The sequence below is a fragment of the Gigantopelta aegis genome, chromosome 15, assembly GCF_016097555.1.
Source record: "Gigantopelta aegis isolate Gae_Host chromosome 15, Gae_host_genome, whole genome shotgun sequence".
Classification (NCBI taxonomy): Eukaryota; Metazoa; Mollusca; class Gastropoda; order Neomphalida; family Peltospiridae; genus Gigantopelta; species Gigantopelta aegis.
The window spans coordinates 25,752,776-25,773,588 of record NC_054713.1 but is presented as its reverse complement, the minus strand read 5'-3'; the positions used below and the strand labels follow the sequence as shown (position 1 = coordinate 25,773,588).

Below are 20,813 nucleotides of genomic sequence, written 5' to 3'. Positions count from 1 at the left end.
AACCATAACTCATTTTCTTTCTTTCTTTCGATAAGTGAAGGGGGGATGGATTGGGGAGTTTGGTCTTGAGTATGTTAGAGTTGGAAGAGGTGTCGATAAGTGAAGGGGGGGGGATTGGGGAGTTTGGTCTTGAGTATGTTAGAGTTGGAGAAGGTATCGATAAGTGAAGGGGGGATGGATTGGAGAATTTGGTCTTGAGTACGTTAGAGTTGGAGGAGGTGTCGATAAGTGAAGGGGGGATGGATTGGGGAGTTTGGTCTTGAGTATGTTAGAGTTGGAGAAGGTATCAATAAGTGAAGTGGGGGGGGGGGAGCAGATTGGGGAGTTTGGTCTTGAGTATGTTAGAGTTGGAGAAGGTATCGATAAGTGAAGGGGGGATGGATTGGAGAGTTTGGTCTTGAGTATGTTAGAGTTGGAGGAGGTGTCGATAAGTGAAGGGGGGATGGATTGGGGAGTTTGGTCTTGAGTATGTTAGTTGGAGGAGGTGTCGATAAGTGAAGTGGGGGGGGGGGGGGGATTGGGGAGTTTGGTCTTGAGTATGTTAGAGTTGGAAGAGGTGTTGATAAATGAAGGGGGGGGGGGGGGTGGGGGCGGATTGGGGAGTTTGGTCTTGAGTATGTTAAAGTTGGAGGAGGTTTAGGTAAGTAGAGGCAGAGGTTTAAATAGGTAATAAAGTTGAGTAGGTTTGGGTAAGTGAAGGGTCAAAGCGACTTGTAGCAATCTTTAACAGCACTTCAGCAAAACCATAGATCTACGTGTATACAATGTTTAAAAAGAATAGGGGTTCAACAGAATTACACTCCACAGTCCACAGTCACTTCTGTTATCTTGGATGAAAAATGGGTGTATAATCACATGTGTATATTTTAATGAATTACACAGAATAATAAGTTTTCTTTCCAAACAGGTTACTCTGGACTTTGTATGATACTTTGGTTTTACAAAATACTTCTCGATAGTCACTTATTCATTAGATGTCACAGTATTGTGGCCACCTTGCAAGTTCACTTTTAGATGCTTAATATATATGTTCAAAATTAATGCCATTTTTCAAATGCTGTGTGTGCACGTGTGTGAGTGCGCGTGTGCGTGTGTGAGTGCACGTGTGAGTGTGTGTGTGAGTGCGCATGTGTGTGTGTGTGTGAGTGCACGCGTGTGAGTGCGCGTGTGTGTGTGTGTGTGTGTGAGTGCGCGTGTGAGTGCGCGTGTGAGTGCGCATGTGTGTGCGCGTGTGTGTGTGTAAATACATTGGTGTTTTTAAGTTGATATTAGCATTTTTTAAATTAGCATTAGGGCAGGATGTAGTCCAGTGTGGTAAAAGTGCTCGCCTGATGCATGGTCCGTCTAGGATCGATCCCCATCGATGGACCCATTGGGCTATATTTTGTTCCAGCCAGTGCACCATGACTTGTATATCAAAGGCCGTGATATTATGTGCTAGCCTGTCATTTAGGATGGTGCATATAAACAGTCCCATGCTACTAATGGAAAGAGCTAGTGGGTTTCCTCTAAGACTGCAAGTAAAACATTATCCGAATGTTTCACATCCAGTAACCTATGATAAATAAATCAATCTTCTTCAGTGGTGTCAAACAAAATCAACTTTAAGTAGTTTGTGACACAGGGTGTCATTTGAAAGGAAAATTATAATTCATTAAAATGTACATGATTGTTTGCACCCATTTTTTCATCTAAGATGATAGAAATGACTGGGGTGTCATTCTGTTGGACCTCCTTTCTTTTTATATATTGTATATATAGATAGACTTGCGGAAGTACTGTAAATATTGCTACAAATCCCCAAGAGGTGTGTGCATGGTCTGGGCAGGTATATTCTGGATGCTGCTGAGGTTTGGGTATGTGGAGAAGCTAGGAGATTTCAGTAGAAATATAGGAGGCAGGGCATAAAATTTGGCACGTACAGTTTCGTCGTTCATCTGTCGGTTATGCAAAACTAATATCAACATAATCCACGGTTTGTTCGTGCAAAAGCTTTAATCTCTTGTCAGAAAATCCAAACAAACAACGTGTGTTGGCTAATATCAATGTTTTGGAAAACTGTGTACAGTGGGAAATCCTTGACTTAGATGTACGTCATATGTGCTTGATGGTAATGTTCTATTAATAGAAAACATGATGGCATTCTAATACTGTAATATTAACTTTGTGACTGTCAGGGCATGCCAATTCACATGAAGGTACCTGTGCAGCTACTGTTAGACAGATTTAGTGTAAAACCCATTGCCTATCACAAGAGCATGTACCATGTATTGGGAACATTCACCGCGGTGCACGAGATTTTGTGCCACCGTTGCAAGAAAATTGTGTTTTCGTTACTATGAATAGCATTTTACAGAATTTCTAATTTCCAACGAATCGAAACTGGCATTAATAAATTTTGGTTAAATTATATTGATGTTTTAAAATGTTTGACAAATATCATCTACAGATCAATATTACAGTAGTTTAAGCCTAAATTGAAATTGGTTAATTATTGTTATTACTCCCCAATAGAGACCAAAACAGATTTTGACACGGGTCGATTTTCATGGGTCAGTCGGGTGGCAGCTTTCAAGCTAGTCCTAGCACACAAATAGTATATTTTCATAATTATGATAGGACTTTTAATGGAGAAATGCTACGAAAATTGCTTATCTTAGATTCTCATTTGATTATCATTGCCCATTATCATGTTCATTTCTATCTAACTACTGAAGAAAATCGTTTGTGTAAACACTAAAACTACACAAATGACATATTGGTTGTCTGAAAAATTCAAATTTTGTGTTGTTTGTATTAGCGAAAGTTTAACAAGGAGATTTGATTAGGTATAGATTTGAGATTGGTGATGTTTAATTCGGATCAAACATATAACTATAGCAACTTGGCAAATTTTGTTTCAAAATGTATTGTCTTAGAAAAACAAAATGCAGTAAAATCAAGGCTCATTAGACATAATCATTCTTAAATTGTCATTTTAGCAAATTTATTATGTTTGCCAAATTAAGTTCATATTTGGTGGATTAGCCAATATAAGTGAATGTGTTAGTAGCGGATTCAGGGTATGGTTGAGGTGGGTGAGAGTATGATAATGTGACATGTTACACATCATGATGCATTTCTCTCAGGTAATGGATTCTAGGTAGGGGTGAGGTGGGTGAGAGTATGATAATGTGACATGTTACACATCATGATGCATTTCTCTCAGGTAATGGATTCTAGGTAGGGGTGAGGTGGGTGAGAGTATGATAATGTGACATGTTACACATCATGATGCATTTCTCTCAGGTAATGGATTCTAGGTAGGGTTGAGGTGGGTGAGAGTATGATAATGTGACATGTTACACATCATGATGCATTTCTCTCAGGTAATGGATTCTAGGTAGGGGTGAGAGTATGATAATGTGACATGTTACACATCATGATGCATTTCTCTCAGGTAATGGATTCAGGGTAGGGTTGAGGTGGGTGAGAGTATGATAATGTGACATGTTACACATCATGATGCATTTCTCTCAGGTAATGGATTCAGGGTAGGGTTGAGGTGGGTGAGAGTATGATAATGTGACATGTTACACATCATGATGCATTTCTCTCAGGTAATGGATTCTAGGTAGGGGTGAGAGTATGATAATGTGACATGTTACACATCATGATGCATTTCTCTCAGGTAATGGATTCAGGGTAGGGTTGAGGTGGGTGAGAGTATGATAATGTGACATGTTACACATCATGATGCATTTCTCTCAGGTAATGGATTCAGGGTAGGGTTGAGGTGGGTGAGAGTATGATAATGTGACATGTTACACATCATGATGCATTTCTCTCATAGCGGATTCAGGGTAGGGGTGAGGTGGGTGATAGTTTGATAATGTGACACGTTACACATCATGATGCATTTCTCTCATAGCGGATTCAGGGTAGGGGTGAGGTGGGTGATAGTTTGATAATGTGACACGTTACACATCATGATGCATTTCTCTCATAGCGGATTCAGGGTATGGGTGAGGTGGGTGATAGTTTGATAATGTTACACGTTACACATCATGATGTATTTCTCTCAGGTCTGGGCCGGCTGTCCCAAGCGGAGGAGTACCTGGCTCAAGCCCAGTGGACGGTTCTCAAGACACCGGAGTGTACGAATGCGATCAAGTCCAAGCTGTACCGCAACCTCGGCCTGCTGTACGCCGCCAAGGCTGACTACGAGGAGTCACTCCGCCAGCTGGCTGACGATGTATGCACTCGGTTACTATAGCTTTATTATATCTATAGTTACCACAGTCTAGTCAGTGTGCACTCGGTTACTATGGCTTTATTATATCTATAGTTACCACAGTCTAGTCAGTGTGCACTCGGTTACTATGGCTTTATTATATCTATAGTTACAACAGTCTAGTCAGTGTGCACTGGGTTACTATGGCTTTACTACATCTATAGTTACAACAGTCTACTCAGTGTGCACTAGCTGGGTTACTATGGCTTTACTACATCTATAGTTACAACAGTCTAGTCAGTGTGCATTTGCTGGGTTACTATGACTTTATTATATCTATAGTTACAACAGTCTAGTCAGTGTGCACTAGCTGGGTTACTATGGCTTTATTATATCTATAGTTACCACAGTCTAGTCAGTACGCACTCGGTTACTATGGCTTTATTATATCTATAGTTACAACAGTCTAGTCAGTGTGCACTGGGTTACTATGGCTTTACTATATCTATAGTTACCACAGTCTAGTCAGTACACACTCGGTTACTATGGCTTTATTATATCTATAGTTACCACAGTCTAGTCAGTACGCACTCTGTTACTATGGCTTTACTATATCTATAGTTACCACAGTCTAGTCAGTGTGCACTAGGTTACTATGGCTTTACTACATCTATAGTTAAACAGTCTAGTCAGTGTGCACTGGGTTACTATGGCTTTTCTATATCTATAGTTACCACAGTCTAGTCAGTGTGCACTGGGTTACTATGGCTTTACTACATCTATAGTTACCACAGTCTAGTCAGTGTGCACTAGCAGGGTTACTATGGTTTTACTACATCTATAGTTACAACAGTCTAGTCAGTGTGCACTGGGTTACTATGGCTTTACTACATCTATAGTTACCACAGTCTAGTCAGTGTGCACTAGCAGGGTTACTATGGTTTTACTACATCTATAGTTACAACAGTCTAGTCAGTGTGCACTGGGTTACTATGGCTTTATTATATCTATAGTTACCACACTCTAGTCAGTACGCACTTGGTTACTATGGCTTTACTATATCTATAGTTACCACAGTCTAGTCAGTGTGCACTAGCTGGGTTACTATGGCTTTATTATATCTATAGTTACCACAGGCTAGTCAGTGTGCACTGGGTTACTATTGCTTTACTACATCTATAGTTACAACAGTCTAGTCAGTGTGCACTAGCTGGGTTACTATTGCTTTACTACATCTATAGTTACAACAGTCTAGTCAGTGTGCACTAGCTGGGTTACTATGGCTTTATTATATCTATAGTTACCACAGTCTAGTCAGTGTGCACTCGGTTACTATGGCTTTATTATATCTATAGTTACAACAGTCTAGTCAGTGTGCACTGGGTTACTATGGCTTTACTACATCTATAGTTACAACAGTCTACTCAGTGTGCACTAGCTGGGTTACTATGGCTTTACTACATCTATAGTTACAACAGTCTAGTCAGTGTGCATTTGCTGGGTTACTATGACTTTATTATATCTATAGTTACAACAGTCTAGTCAGTGTGCACTAGCTGGGTTACTATGGCTTTATTATATCTATAGTTACCACAGTCTAGTCAGTACGCACTCGGTTACTATGGCTTTATTATATCTATAGTTACAACAGTCTAGTCAGTGTGCACTGGGTTACTATGGCTTTACTATATCTATAGTTACCACAGTCTAGTCAGTACACACTCGGTTACTATGGCTTTATTATATCTATAGTTACCACAGTCTAGTCAGTACGCACTCTGTTACTATGGCTTTACTATATCTATAGTTACCACAGTCTAGTCAGTGTGCACTAGGTTACTATGGCTTTACTACATCTATAGTTAAACAGTCTAGTCAGTGTGCACTGGGTTACTATGGCTTTTCTATATCTATAGTTACCACAGTCTAGTCAGTGTGCACTGGGTTACTATGGCTTTACTACATCTATAGTTACCACAGTCTAGTCAGTGTGCACTAGCAGGGTTACTATGGTTTTACTACATCTATAGTTACAACAGTCTAGTCAGTGTGCACTGGGTTACTATGGCTTTATTATATCTATAGTTACAACAGTCTAGTCAGTTTGCACTGGGTTACTATGGCTTTACTATATCTATAGTTACAACAGTCTAGTCAGTGTGCACTGGGTTACTATGGCTTTATTATATCTATAGTTACAACAGTCTAGTCAGTGTGCACTGGGTTACTATGGCTTTACTATATCTATAGTTACAACAGTCTAGTCAGTGTGCACTGGGTTACTATGGCTTTACTACATCTATAGTTACAACAGTCTAGTCAGTGTGCACTCGGTTACTATGACTTTACTACATCTATAGTTACAACAGTCTAGTCAGTGTGCACTGGGTTACTATGGCTTTACTACATCTATAGTTACAACAGTCTAGTCAGTGTGCACTGGGTTACTATGGCTTTACTACATCTATAGTTACAACAGTCTAGTCAGTGTGCACTGGGTTACTGTGGCTTTACTATATCTATAGTTACAACAGTCTAGTCAGTGTGCACTGGGTTACTATGGCTTTACTATATCTATAGTTACATCTATAGTTACAACAGTCTAGTCAGTGTGCACTGGGTTACTTTGTCTTTATTATATCTATAGTTACAACAGTCTAGTCAGTGTGCACTGGGTTACTATGGCTTTACTATATCTATAGTTACAACAGTCTAGTCAGTGTGTACTGGGTTACTATGGCTTTACTACATCTATAGTTACAACAGTCTAGTCAGTGTGCACTCGGTTACTATGGCTTTATTACATCTATAGTTACCACAGTCTAGTCAGTGTGCACTGGGTTACTATGGCTTTATTATATCTATAGTTACCACACTCTAGTCAGTGTGCACTGGGTTACTATGGCTTTATTATATCTATAGTTACCAGAGTCTAGTCAGTGTGCACTCTGTTACTATGGCTTTATTATATCTATAGTTACCACACTCTAGTCAGTGTGCACTGGGTTACTATGGCTTTACTACATCTATAGTTACAACAGTCTAGTCAGTACGCACTCGGTTACTATGGCTTTATTATTTCTATAGTTACCACAGTCTAGTCAGTGTGCACTGGGATACTATGGCTTTATTATATGTATAGTTACCACAGTCTAGTCAGTGTGCACTCGGTTACTATATGGCTTTATTATATCTATAGTTACAACAGTCTAGTCAGTGTGCACTCGGTTACTATGGCTTTATTATATCTATAGTTACCACAGTCTAGTCAGTACGCACTCGGTTACTATGGCTTTATTATATCTATAGTTACAACAGTCTAGTCAGTGTGCACTCGGTTAGTATATGGCTTTATTATATCTATAGTTACAACAGTCTATTCAATACGCACTCGGTTACTATGGCTTTATTATTTCTATAATTACCACAGTCTAGTCAGTGTGCACTGGGTTACTATGGCTTTATTATATGTATAGTTACCACAGTCTAGTCAGTGTGCACTCGGTTACTATATGGCTTTACTATATCTATAGTTACCACAGTCTAGTCAGTGTGCACTAGGTTACTATGGCTTTACTACATCTATAGTTAAACAGTCTAGTCAGTGTGCACTGGGTAACTATGGCTTTTCTATATCTATAGTTACCACAGTCTAGTCAGTGTGCACTGGGTTATGGCCACAGTCTAGTCAGTGTGCACTGGGATACTATGGCTTTACTACATCTATAGTTACCACAGTCTAGTCAGTGTGCACTGGGTTACTATGGCTTTACTACATCTATAGTTACCACAGTCTAGTCAGTATGCACTCGGTTACTATGGCTTTATTATATCTATAGTTACCACAGTCTAGTCAGTGTGCACTAGCTGGGTTACTATGGCTTTACTACATCTATAGTTACAACAGTCTAGTCAGTTTGCACTGGGTTACTATGGCTTTACTATATCTATAGTTACAACAGTCTAGTCAGTGTGCACTGGGTTATTTGGCTTTATTATATCTATAGTTACAACAGTCTAGTCAGTGTGCACTGGGTTACTATGGCTTTACTATATCTATAGTTACAACAGTCTAGTCAGTGTGCACTGGGTTACTATGGCTTTACTACATCTATAGTTACAACAGTCTAGTCAGTGTGCACTCGGTTACTATGGCTTTATTACATCTATAGTTACAACAGTCTAGTCAGTGTGCACTGGGTTACTATGGCTTTACTACATCTATAGTTACAACAGTCTAGTCAGTGTACATCTATAGTTACAACAGTCTAGTCAGTGTGCACTGGGTTACTATGGCTTTACTACATCTATAGTTACAACAGTCTAGTCAGTGTGCACTGGGTTACTATGGCTTTACTACATCTATAGTTACAACAGTCTAGTCAGTGTGCACTCGGTTACTATGGCTTTATTATATCTATAGTTACCACAGTCTAGTCAGTACGCACTCGGTTACTATGGCTTTATTATATCTATAGTTACAACAGTCTAGTCAGTGTGCACTCGGTTAGTATATGGCTTTATTATATCTATAGTTACAACAGTCTATTCAATACGCACTCGGTTACTATGGCTTTATTATTTCTATAATTACCACAGTCTAGTCAGTGTGCACTGGGTTACTATGGCTTTATTATATGTATAGTTACCACAGTCTAGTCAGTGTGCACTCGGTTACTATATGGCTTTACTATATCTATAGTTACCACAGTCTAGTCAGTGTGCACTAGGTTACTATGGCTTTACTACATCTATAGTTAAACAGTCTAGTCAGTGTGCACTGGGTAACTATGGCTTTTCTATATCTATAGTTACCACAGTCTAGTCAGTGTGCACTGGGTTACTATGGCTTTACTACATCTATAGTTACCACAGTCTAGTCAGTGTGCACTGGGTTACTATGGCTTTACTACATCTATAGTTACCACAGTCTAGTCAGTATGCACTCGGTTACTATGGCTTTATTATATCTATAGTTACCACAGTCTAGTCAGTGTGCACTAGCTGGGTTACTATGGCTTTACTACATCTATAGTTACAACAGTCTAGTCAGTTTGCACTGGGTTACTATGGCTTTACTATATCTATAGTTACAACAGTCTAGTCAGTGTGCACTGGGTTATTTTGGCTTTATTATATCTATAGTTACAACAGTCTAGTCAGTGTGCACTGGGTTACTATGGCTTTACTATATCTATAGTTACAACAGTCTAGTCAGTGTGCACTGGGTTACTATGGCTTTACTACATCTATAGTTACAACAGTCTAGTCAGTGTGCACTCGGTTACTATGGCTTTATTACATCTATAGTTACAACAGTCTAGTCAGTGTGCACTGGGTTACTATGGCTTTACTACATCTATAGTTACAACAGTCTAGTCAGTGTACATCTATAGTTACAACAGTCTAGTCAGTGTGCACTGGGTTACTATGGCTTTACTACATCTATAGTTACAACAGTCTAGTCAGTGTGCACTGGGTTACTATGGCTTTACTACATCTATAGTTACAACAGTCTAGTCAGTGTGCACTGGGTTACTGTGGCTTTACTATATCTATAGTTACAACAGTCTAGTCAGTGTGCACTGGGTTACTATGGCTTTACTATATCTATAGTTACATCTATAGTTACAACAGTCTAGTCAGTGTGCACTGGGTTACTTTGTCTTTATTATATCTATAGTTACAACAGTCTAGTCAGTGTGCACTGGGTTACTATGGCTTTACTATATATATAGTTACAACAGTCTAGTCAGTGTGCACTGGGTTACTATGGCTTTACTACATCTATAGTTACAACAGTCTAGTCAGTGTGCACTCGGTTACTATGGCTTTATTACATCTATAGTTACCACAGTCTAGTCAGTGTGCACTGGGTTACTATGGCTTTATTATATCTATAGTTACCACACTCTAGTCAGTGTGCACTGGGTTACTATGGCTTTATTATATCTATAGTTACCACAGTCTAGTCAGTGTGCACTCTGTTACTATGGCTTTATTATATCTATAGTTACCACACTCTAGTCAGTGTGCACTGGGTTACTATGGCTTTATTATATCTATAGTTACCACAGTCTAGTCAGTGTGCACTCTGTTACTATGGCTTTATTATATCTATAGTTACCACACTCTAGTCAGTACGCACTCGGTTACTATGGCTTTACTATATCTATAGTTACCACAGTCTAGTCAATGTGCACTGGGTTACTATGGCTTTATTATATCTATATTTACCACAGTCTAGTCAGTGTGCACTGGGTTACTATGGCTTTACTACATCTATAGTTACAACAGTCTAGTCAGTGTGCACTAGGCTGGTCTAGTTACTATGGCTTTATTATATCTATAGTTACAAGAGTCTAGTCAGTGTGCACTCGGTTACTATGGCTTTACTATATCTATAGTTACCACAGTCTAGTCAGTGTGCACTGGGTTACTATGGCTTTATTATATCTATAGTTACAACAGTCTAGTCAGTGTGCACTCTGTTACTATGGCTTTATTATATCTATAGTTACCACACTCTAGTCAGTATGCACTCGGTTACTATGGCTTTATTATATCTATAGTTACCACAGTCTAGTCAGTACGCACTCGGTTACTATGGCTTTATTATATCTATAGTTACAACAGTCTAGTCAGTGTGCACTGGGTTACTATGGCTTTATTATATCTATAGTTACCACAGTCTAGTCAGTGTGCACTCGGTTACTATGGCTTTATTATATCTATCGTTACCACAGTCTAGTCAGTGTGCACTGGGTTACTATGGCTTTACTATATCTATAGTTACAAGTCTAGTCAGTGTGCACTCTGTTACTATGGCTTTATTATAGCTATAGTTACAACAGTCTAGTCAGTACGCACTCGGTTACTATGGCTTTATTATATCTATAGTTACCACAGTCTAGTCAGTGTGCACTCTGTTACTATGGCTTTATTATATATATAGTTACCACACTCTAGTCAGTGTGCACTGGGTTACTATGGCTTTATTATATCTATAGTTACCACAGTCTAGTCAGTGTGCACTCTGTTACTATGGCTTTATTATATCTATAGTTACCACACTCTAATCAGTGTGCACTGGGTTACTATGGCTTTATTATATCTATAGATACCACAGTCTAGTCAGTGTGCACTCTGTTACTATGGCTTTATTATATCTATAGTTACCACACTCTAGTCAGTACGCACTCGGTTACTATGGCTTTACTATATCTATAGTTACCACAGTCTAGTCAATGTGCACTGGGTTACTATGGCTTTATTATATCTATATTTACCACAGTCTAGTCAGTGTGCACTGGGTTACTATGGCTTTACTACATCTATAGTTACAACAGTCTAGTCAGTGTGCACTAGCTGGGTTACTATGGCTTTATTATATCTATAGTTACAAGAGTCTAGTCAGTGTGCACTCGGTTACTATGGCTTTACTATATCTATAGTTACCACAGTCTAGTCAGTGTGCACTGGGTTACTATGGCTTTATTATATCTATAGTTACAACAGTCTAGTCAGTGTGCACTCTGTTACTATGGCTTTATTATATCTATAGTTACCACACTCTAGTCAGTACGCACTCGGTTACTATGGCTTTATTATATCTATAGTTACCACAGTCTAGTCAGTACGCACTCGGTTACTATGGCTTTATTATATCTATAGTTACAACAGTCTAGTCAGTGTGCACTGGGTTACTATGGCTTTATTATATATATAGTTACCACAGTCTAGTCAGTGTGTGCACTGGGTTACTATGGCTTTATTATATCTATAGTTACAACAGTCTAGTCAGTGTGCACTGGGTTACTATGGCTTTACTACATCTATAGTTACAACAGTCTAGTCAGTGTGCACTGGGTTACTATGGCTTTATTATATCTATAGTTACCACAGTCTAGTCAGTGTGCACTCGGTTACTATGGCTTTATTATATCTATCGTTACCACAGTCTAGTCAGTGTGCACTGGGTTACTATGGCTTTACTATATCTATAGTTACAACAGTCTAGTCAGTGTGCACTCTGTTACTATGGCTTTATTATAGCTATAGTTACAACAGTCTAGTCAGTACGCACTCGGTTGCTATGGCTTTATTATATCTATAGTTACCACAGTCTAGTCAGTGTGCACTCTGTTACTATGGCTTTATTATATCTATAGTTACCACAGTCTAGTCAGTGTGCACTCTGTTACTATGGCTTTACTATATCTATAGTTACAACAGTCTAGTCAGTGTGCACTGGGTTACTATGGCTTTATTATATCTATAGTTACCACACTCTAGTCAGTACGCACTCGGTTACTATGGCTTTACTATATCTATAGTTACCACAGTCTAGTCAGTGTGCACTAGCTGGGTTACTATGGCTTTATTATATCTATAGTTACCACAGTCTAGTCAGTGTGCACTGGGTTACTATGGCTTTATTATATCTATAGTTACCATAGTCTAGTCAGTGTGCACTCTGTTACTATGGCTTTATTATATCTATAGTTACAACAGTCTAGTCAGTGTGCACTGGGTTACTATTGCTTTACTATATCTATAGTTACAACAGTCTAGTCAGTGTGCACTGGGTTACTATGGCTTTATTATATCTATAGTTACCACACTCTAGTCAGTACGCACTCGGTTACTATGGCTTTACTATATCTATAGTTACCACAGTCTAGTCAGTGTGCACTAGCTGGGTTACTATGGCTTTATTATATCTATAGTTACCACAGTCTAGTCAGTGTGCACTCGGTTACTATGGCTTTATTATATCTATAGTTACCACAGTCTAGTCAGTATGCACTCGGTTACTATGGCTTTATTATATCTATAGTTACCACAGTCTAGTCAGTGTGCACTCGGTTACTATGGCTTTATTATATCTATAGTTACAACAGTCTAGTCAGTGTGCACTCGGTTACTATGGCTTTACTACATCTATAGTTACAACAGTCTAGTCAGTGTGCATTTGCTGGGTTACTATGGCTTTATTATATCTATAGTTACAACAGTCTAGTCAGTGTGCACTAGCTGGGTTACTATGGCTTTATTATATCTATAGTTACAACAGTCTAGTCAGTACACACTCGGTTACTATGGCTTTATTATATCTATAGTTACAACAGTCTAGTCAGTACGCACTCGGTTACTATGGCTTTATTATTTCTATAGTTACCACAGTCTAGTCAGTGTGCACTGGGTTACTATGGCTTTATTATATGTATAGTTACCACAGTCTAGTCAGTGTGCACTCGGTTACTATATGGCTTTATTATATCTATAGTTACAACAGTCTAGTCAGTGTGCATTCGGTTACTATGGCTTTATTATATCTATAGTTACCACAGTCTAGTCAGTACGCACTCGGTTACTATGGCTTTATTATATCTATAGTTACAACAGTCTAGTCAGTGTGCACTCAGTTATTATGGCTTAATTATATCTGCAGTTACTGGTGTCTATAGTCAGTACACATTGGGTTATTATGGCTTTATCATCTCCATGGTTACTGGTGTCTATAGTCAGTACACACAGAGTTATTTTGGCTTTATCATCTCCACGGTTACTGGTGTCTATAGTCAGTACACACGGAGTTATTATGGCTTTATCATTTCCACAGTTACTGTCGTCTATAGTCAGTACACACTGGGTTATTATGGCTTTATCGATCTCCACGGTTACTGGAATCGGAATCGGAACTATTTTCTCGTGCCCCTATCCAGAAAGGTTCAGGCACGCCCACCATGGATCCATGTTCTGGCATCGCCAGTCCACGGTTCCATGGCGTCGGTTACTGGTATCTATAGTCAGAACACACTGGGTTATAATGGCTTTATCATCTCAACGGTTACTGGTGTCTGTAGTCAGTATACACTGGGTTATTATGGCTTTATCATCTCCACGGTTACTGGCGTCTAGTCAGCCTTTCACTGACAATATATCAGCCCAGTGCTGTGGCATATCGGCTATATATACACACAGCAGATAGTATTACAGGGATGCAACAACATGCATGTGGAATGATATCACTAGCTTGTAACATGTATGCTGTACTTTAGTTATAATACAAATTTAGCTTGTTTGATACTGGGGTGTAATAATGTTCTTGTCCATCCCTCCCTTTTGCATGTTTACTTTCTGTCAATCTATTAATCACATATCTTTTTTTAATTATTAATATACATTTTTTAATATACTGTTCAAAACAATTAGGAGATATTAAAAAATAGCACAATATAATAGAGATGTTTTAATATTTTTCAGAATCATAATTAGTGGTAAAGCTATATAAAAAGTTCAAACCAGGTGAGGTATGCCCAGGTGTGACCCAGATATATATACATGAATGCAACAAGGCTTATTATTGTGAAAGTGAGGTTTCCCATTATGCACTAATTATGGGTAAATTACCCCTCATGGTTTACCAAGCATGAATGATTCTGACATGGTACATGTATGCTTCTGATCAAACAGCCGATAGCATTTATCTCCTGGAGTATGGTTCCTCTCTGCCAACGTGGTTGGGTGGCATTAATGGTTTCAGACAAGTCTTCCAATGATGTCCCATATGTGTTCACTGGGTGAAAGGTCTGGGAGGAAAGCTGGCCAGGTATGCAGTGACCAGTAGACTATAGGAGCACAGTCTTGTTGTCCTGAACAATAAAACATTGCCCATTCTGACATGTGAAGGGCGCAACAGTCGGTGCTAGGATGTTATCAGTGATGAGGACAAACATTGATGTTGATACCATTCACCAGCATGTCTCCAAACAGGGTCACCAAGCTCAGTCATGGAAGTTCAGTGTGTATTGGAACTGGTCAGAAAACTTTACCATAGCCCAATGCTTGTTTATCATGTGTACACCAACAAGATTGGTTGTTTCTACAACACGTACACAATCCAAGTGGTTTTTAGGATGGACACTCCTTGCATGTGCATATCATCCTGTCGTGTGCTTCTCATAATTCTTAACAAGGACTTTGTTTCGGAGTTGTTGAGTATGAACATTACCACACATCCTGCACTTATTTTGTCTTTTATTTTTACCTTGTTTCACTCAATAATTATATTCATATTTGAAATGAAATATCCACTACTTATTTTGAACAGTATATTTTATTTCTCTCCATGTGTACATCTATCCCTCCTTCCATACTGATAATCTTTCTCTCTATCCATATATTTTTTTCTTAACTGTTAATTTAATTAATACTTTATAAAATAACTCTTCAAATTGTCTATCATTTGCAAATGACAATATTTAAGTTATTTTATAAAGTATTATTTTTAATAGTGATGGGACTATACACTTAATTTCAATCACATAACAGTTGATTGTGATCTGTTTAACTCAAATAACCCATAGAAGACATTGCATTAAAACATTCTAATCTTCCAGATTTACCATGCATCTGAAGAGTTTGGAACTGATGATATTCGAACGTCGGGCGGATATTTTCACATGGCCAATGTGTTTTTCAGACAAGGCAAGATGGAGATTGCCGACTCTTTATACAGACAGGTACATGTATATGTGTAGTATTATATATATTATTATGAGATCATGTTATTACTGCACTTTTCCCCTGTTTTTTCCAATATTGAAATAGACCAACAAGTTCACCTATTGCATAAATAGTCTCACCATAATTTTTAGAATTTGTATGCTCCCAAATAATGCTATAAAAGGCGAAGTGTAATTGGTCGATATTTAAATTATTTATAGATGAAACGTCACCTGGACATGGGAGTCCACGCAATGCTGTTAGATCTACTGGTAGACCAGTAGAGCTAATTTTAATCAGATTGGGACGGACAATACCATACCATAAGACGACCCATAGATGGATGTATAAAAATTAGTTACTTAACACCAGACTTGTATGCGTGAACTTTGCACAAACATTATCATTCACTCAGACTTGAATCATAATTTTTTTATTAGTCCTTCTGGAGGGCCTATAGAAAGAAAGAAAGAAAGAAATGTTTTATTTAACGACGCACTCAACACATTTTATTTACGGTTATATGGCGTCAGACATATGGTTACGGACCACACAGATTTTGAGAGGAAACCCACTGTCGCCACTACATGGGCTACTCTTTCTGCATGATTAGCAGCAAGGGATCTTTTATTTGCACTTCCCACAGGCAGGATAGCACAAACCATGGCCTTTGTTGAACCAGTTATGGATCACTGGTCGGTGCAAGTGGTTTACACCTATCCATTGAGCCTTGCGAAGCACTCACTCAGGGTTTGGAGTTGGTATCTGGATTAAAAATCCCATGCCTCGACTGGGATCCGAACCCATTACCTACCAGCTTGTAGACCGATGGCCTAACCACGATGCCACCGAGGCCAGTGGAGGGCCTATAGATTTTGTTTTCATCTGCCCATCTGTCTGTCTGTCTGTGCCACATAAAGTTTTTGTGGACTTTTTGTTTCACAATGTCTAATAGTACTACTGAAATGTGTATGTTTTTTTCATATATAGTTACAGGTTATATTTGAATTTAATGGGGATTTGCCCATTTTTGATATTTATAGCCCATGAACATTTTTGGGGACCCTTTAGTGGGCTTTGGCAGTTCTTTAGACTGGTTTATTCTAAAATTACAATATTTTTTCATTTGTCACTGTCGGCATGTCTTGCCAACACATAAGGCTTGTGGCATGTTTCGGTGGTTGAAATATGCATCTTGCCAACACATAAGGCTTACGTTTTACATATTTGTTCCTATAAACATTTGTTTTGTTTCACAATACCACTAGAGCACATTAATTTATTAATCATTGGCTATTGAATGTCAGGTCATTTTGACACAGTCACAGAGAGAAAACCCGCTACATTTTTCCATAAGTAGCAAAGGATCTTTATATGCACCATCCCACAGACAGGATAGCACATACCACAGCCTTTGATATACCAGTCATGGTGCACTGGCTGGAATGAGAAATAGCCCAATGGACCCACTAACAGGGATCGATCCTAGGCCGACCGCACATCAGGCATGCACTTTACCACCGGGGTATGTCCCACCCCTTGTTCCTTTAACTACAGTACAGTGTACTGCATGCACTTTACCACCAGGGTATGTCCCACCCCTTGTTCCTTTAACTACAGTACAGTGTACTGCATGCACTTTACCACCGGGGTATGTCCCACCCCTTGTTCCTTTAACTACAGTACAGTGTACTGCATTGCTAATTAAGCTTTTCACTTGATTGACAGGTCACGGATATCTGGTATAACCATCTGCAGAGAATTGTGTTATCAAGAACGAGAACTCCGGAAACCCCGAAAGGTGTTGGTCCAGGGGCAGTGGAAACGCTCTTTGAAGAAGAAGACAGTTTAGGTTGAACTCTATTTCATTAGTAATCTCACTACGGTATAGGACAAACCATCATTTGGTTAATACCCGTTACTATACACAAAACCACGTCTACTTTAGGTGTTCTTTCTTCTTGTCAATTTCTAAAGATATAACCACTTTTATCAAGATAAATACATTATCCATTAAATACATACATGTATACAGGGTATAAAATTAGAATTTTTTTAGACAACCAATATGTTGTTCGTCTGGTTTTAGTGTCTACAGGAACAATTTTCTTCAGTAGTTCAGATACAAATGAAAAGGTTAATCGGCAATGATATTCAAACCACCGATTTTCATAGCTTTTCTTCTATCATAAATACTAAAATATTCTTTTTGTGTGCTAGGACTAACTTAAAAGCTACTAGGCGAAACTAAAAATTAGGTTTGTTTGTCCTAACCCGACTGACCCACGAAAATCGACCCTGTGTCAAAAACATTTTTGACCTCATTTGGAGAATTAAAAAAAAATATATTTAACCAATTTCAATTTAGGCTTAAACAAGTATAATATTTATCTGTACATGATATTTGTCAAACATTTTAAATCCTTCATATAATTTAACCAAACTTTATTAACATCAGTTTCGATTCGTTAAAAATTAATCATTCTGTAAAATGCTATTCATAGTAACAAGAACACAATATTTCCGCGATGGTGGCACGAAATCACACGCACCATGGTGCATGTTTGTAGTACATGCTCTTGTGACAGGCAAAATGGGTATCTGCACAGGTACCTTCGCATGAGCCAAATGTGGCTATGTACGGGTACATGTATGTTTTGACAGTCACACAGTTAATATTAGTGGTCATTTGCTATTAATAGACCTGATTCAGTCCGAAAGAACCTATACAAATGTCGAACTCCGTAATCAGCCAACTTAGTCCGATTGGCTTGGAATAGCGGTGAGAGATATCTTCATGTCACCAGTCTATAATTTGTTTAACATATTTTGTTTTCATCAGTGTCATTAAATTGCATCAGTATATAATATAATATTATAAGAAACTACCCATAAAGGTTCTGTGACATGCTTCAAGAATCGAATATCATGATGTCAGGACTTTGAGAATTTCCGCAAACTACCTTAAATTGTAAATGTGTCAGTGACCTGTTAATGCAGATAGCATTTTATAATGAAAGTACATGGATACATTGCACCTTTCGCACATTGGCAATGTAGGCTTATTTTCTTCCAAAAACAGTGATAATTTTTTTTCAAGATTTGCTAACGAACGATCACAGCATTTGCAAGATCAATCCGTCGTTTATGTTGATATGGGTTTTATATAACCGACAGACGAACGACAACTTCGTTCGTGCCAAACTTTATTCCCTGCATATATGATAAATAGAGGCGATTACTCCTGTACTTCAGTATCATAAAAAGTGTATCACGTGAGCTTCTGGTGAGCATGATACGTACATTATTCTTATTCCTAATATATGATATTGATATACCCTAATATATGATATTGATATACCCTAATATATGATATTGATATACCCTAATATATGATATTGATATATCAAAACACACGAGGGTGATAATGTTAAGCTTAATACAACATCTCTTTTGTACACGTTATACTCAGCTGTAACTCCAGTCAGCCATTACTTGACATTCTGATGACGTGAATATATGAGGCACTGGGTCTTTTGTAATAGGAATGACATTAATTTGCATATGCCTACATAATAAACTAGTGCTTGACAATATTATTTTCAGAACATTGGACAACTTTAAATGTAAAATTGCTGTTGAAATGTTTTTGTTTGATGACTAAAAACATCAATTAATTTTGGAGTATCACTGTAGGCCCTAATACATTTCCTTACATCCAATTTGCAAAGTTATCAAATTCTGAAAGTATGTGATTAGAAAGATATCAAATTGGGTTACTTTACTGGATGCGCTACCTATTACATGATAAAAAGCTGTATTAATTTTGAAACAAATAAGGATTGTCTGTTATTTGTTTATCGTTATTCGGGGTATGAACAAAACAAATGATCTGCAAACTGAGTGAATCCGTTCTCACATAAGCTTCTCAGATAAGTCTTCAGATTACTTGTTTTTCCACACCCAGATGAATGTAAAAGAAATAACAGACAATCCTTATAATAAAATTTAAAACATACATGCTAATAATGACACTAAAAATGCATATTTTATTTTGAATTATTTTTTCATTCTTAAATAATAATAATGCCAATGACAAAATACCAATATAAAATGACGTCATCAAATATGACGTTCCCTGATAACATTATTTTTACATTAATCGAGAAATGAACAAACTCACGCTGCTACAACTGGACCAATGGGATGACATTATGTGGTAATGAATGTAACAGAAATTTTATTACATATAACCGTTTTTAACAAATGGTGTTATTCTCACCTTAGGTGGGTATCATACAAATCAAAATGTTGAAATGTAATCTGTTATTTCAGATGAAGCTCAGGAGGCTGAAGCCATCCAAGTTTTGAATTCTATTTATGATATCCGAGAGAATCAATCGAACAGAAAATCCCAGGACTTGGCCATCGTGTGCCATGCACTGGGTATGCTCTACTTCGTGCTGCAAGACATCAGCCGGGTAAGTGTAAATATCAGTGAAACGTAGCTCTGAAGGTAATCTGATGTAGATCACAACACGGGGAAAATAATATAAATATCAGTGAAACGTAGCTCTGAAGGTCATCTGATGTAGATCACAACACGGGGAAAATAATATAAATTAATATCAGTGAAACGTAGCTCTGAAGGTCATCTGATGTAGATCACAACACGGGGAAAATAATATAAATATCAGTGAAACGTAGCTCTGAAGGTAATCTGATGTAGATCACAACACGGGGAAAATAATATAAATATCAGTGAAACGTAGCTCTGAAGGTCATCTGATGTAGATCACAACACGGGGAAAATAATATAAATATCAGTGAAACGTAGCTCTGAAGGTCATCTGATGTAGATCACAACACGGGGAAAATAATATAAATATCAGTGAAACGTAGCTCTGAAGGTAATCTGATGTAGATCACAACACGGGGAAAATAATATAAATATCAGTGAAACGTAGCTCTGAAGGTAATCTGATGTAGATCACAACACGGGGAAAATAATATAAATATCAGTGAAACGTAGCTCTGAAGGTAATCTGATGTAGATCACAACACGGGGAAAATAATATAAATATCAGTG

At 38.0% G+C, this 20,813-nt stretch overlaps 1 protein-coding gene across 2 annotated transcripts in view; it reads left to right on the top strand.

Moving 5' to 3' along the window:
* LOC121389914 (zinc finger MYND domain-containing protein 12-like) overlaps positions 1–20,813 on the top strand; it is a 39,572-nt gene that overhangs the window by 16,417 nt on the left and 2,342 nt on the right. For both annotated transcript variants that reach the window (XM_041521572.1, XM_041521574.1), the window contains exons 4-7: positions 4,065–4,234; positions 15,619–15,741; positions 17,453–17,576; positions 20,060–20,205. In XM_041521572.1, coding sequence (XP_041377506.1) covers positions 4,065–4,234; positions 15,619–15,741; positions 17,453–17,576; positions 20,060–20,205 — 563 coding nt within the window. The remainder of the gene's footprint in view (positions 1–4,064; positions 4,235–15,618; positions 15,742–17,452; positions 17,577–20,059; positions 20,206–20,813) is intronic.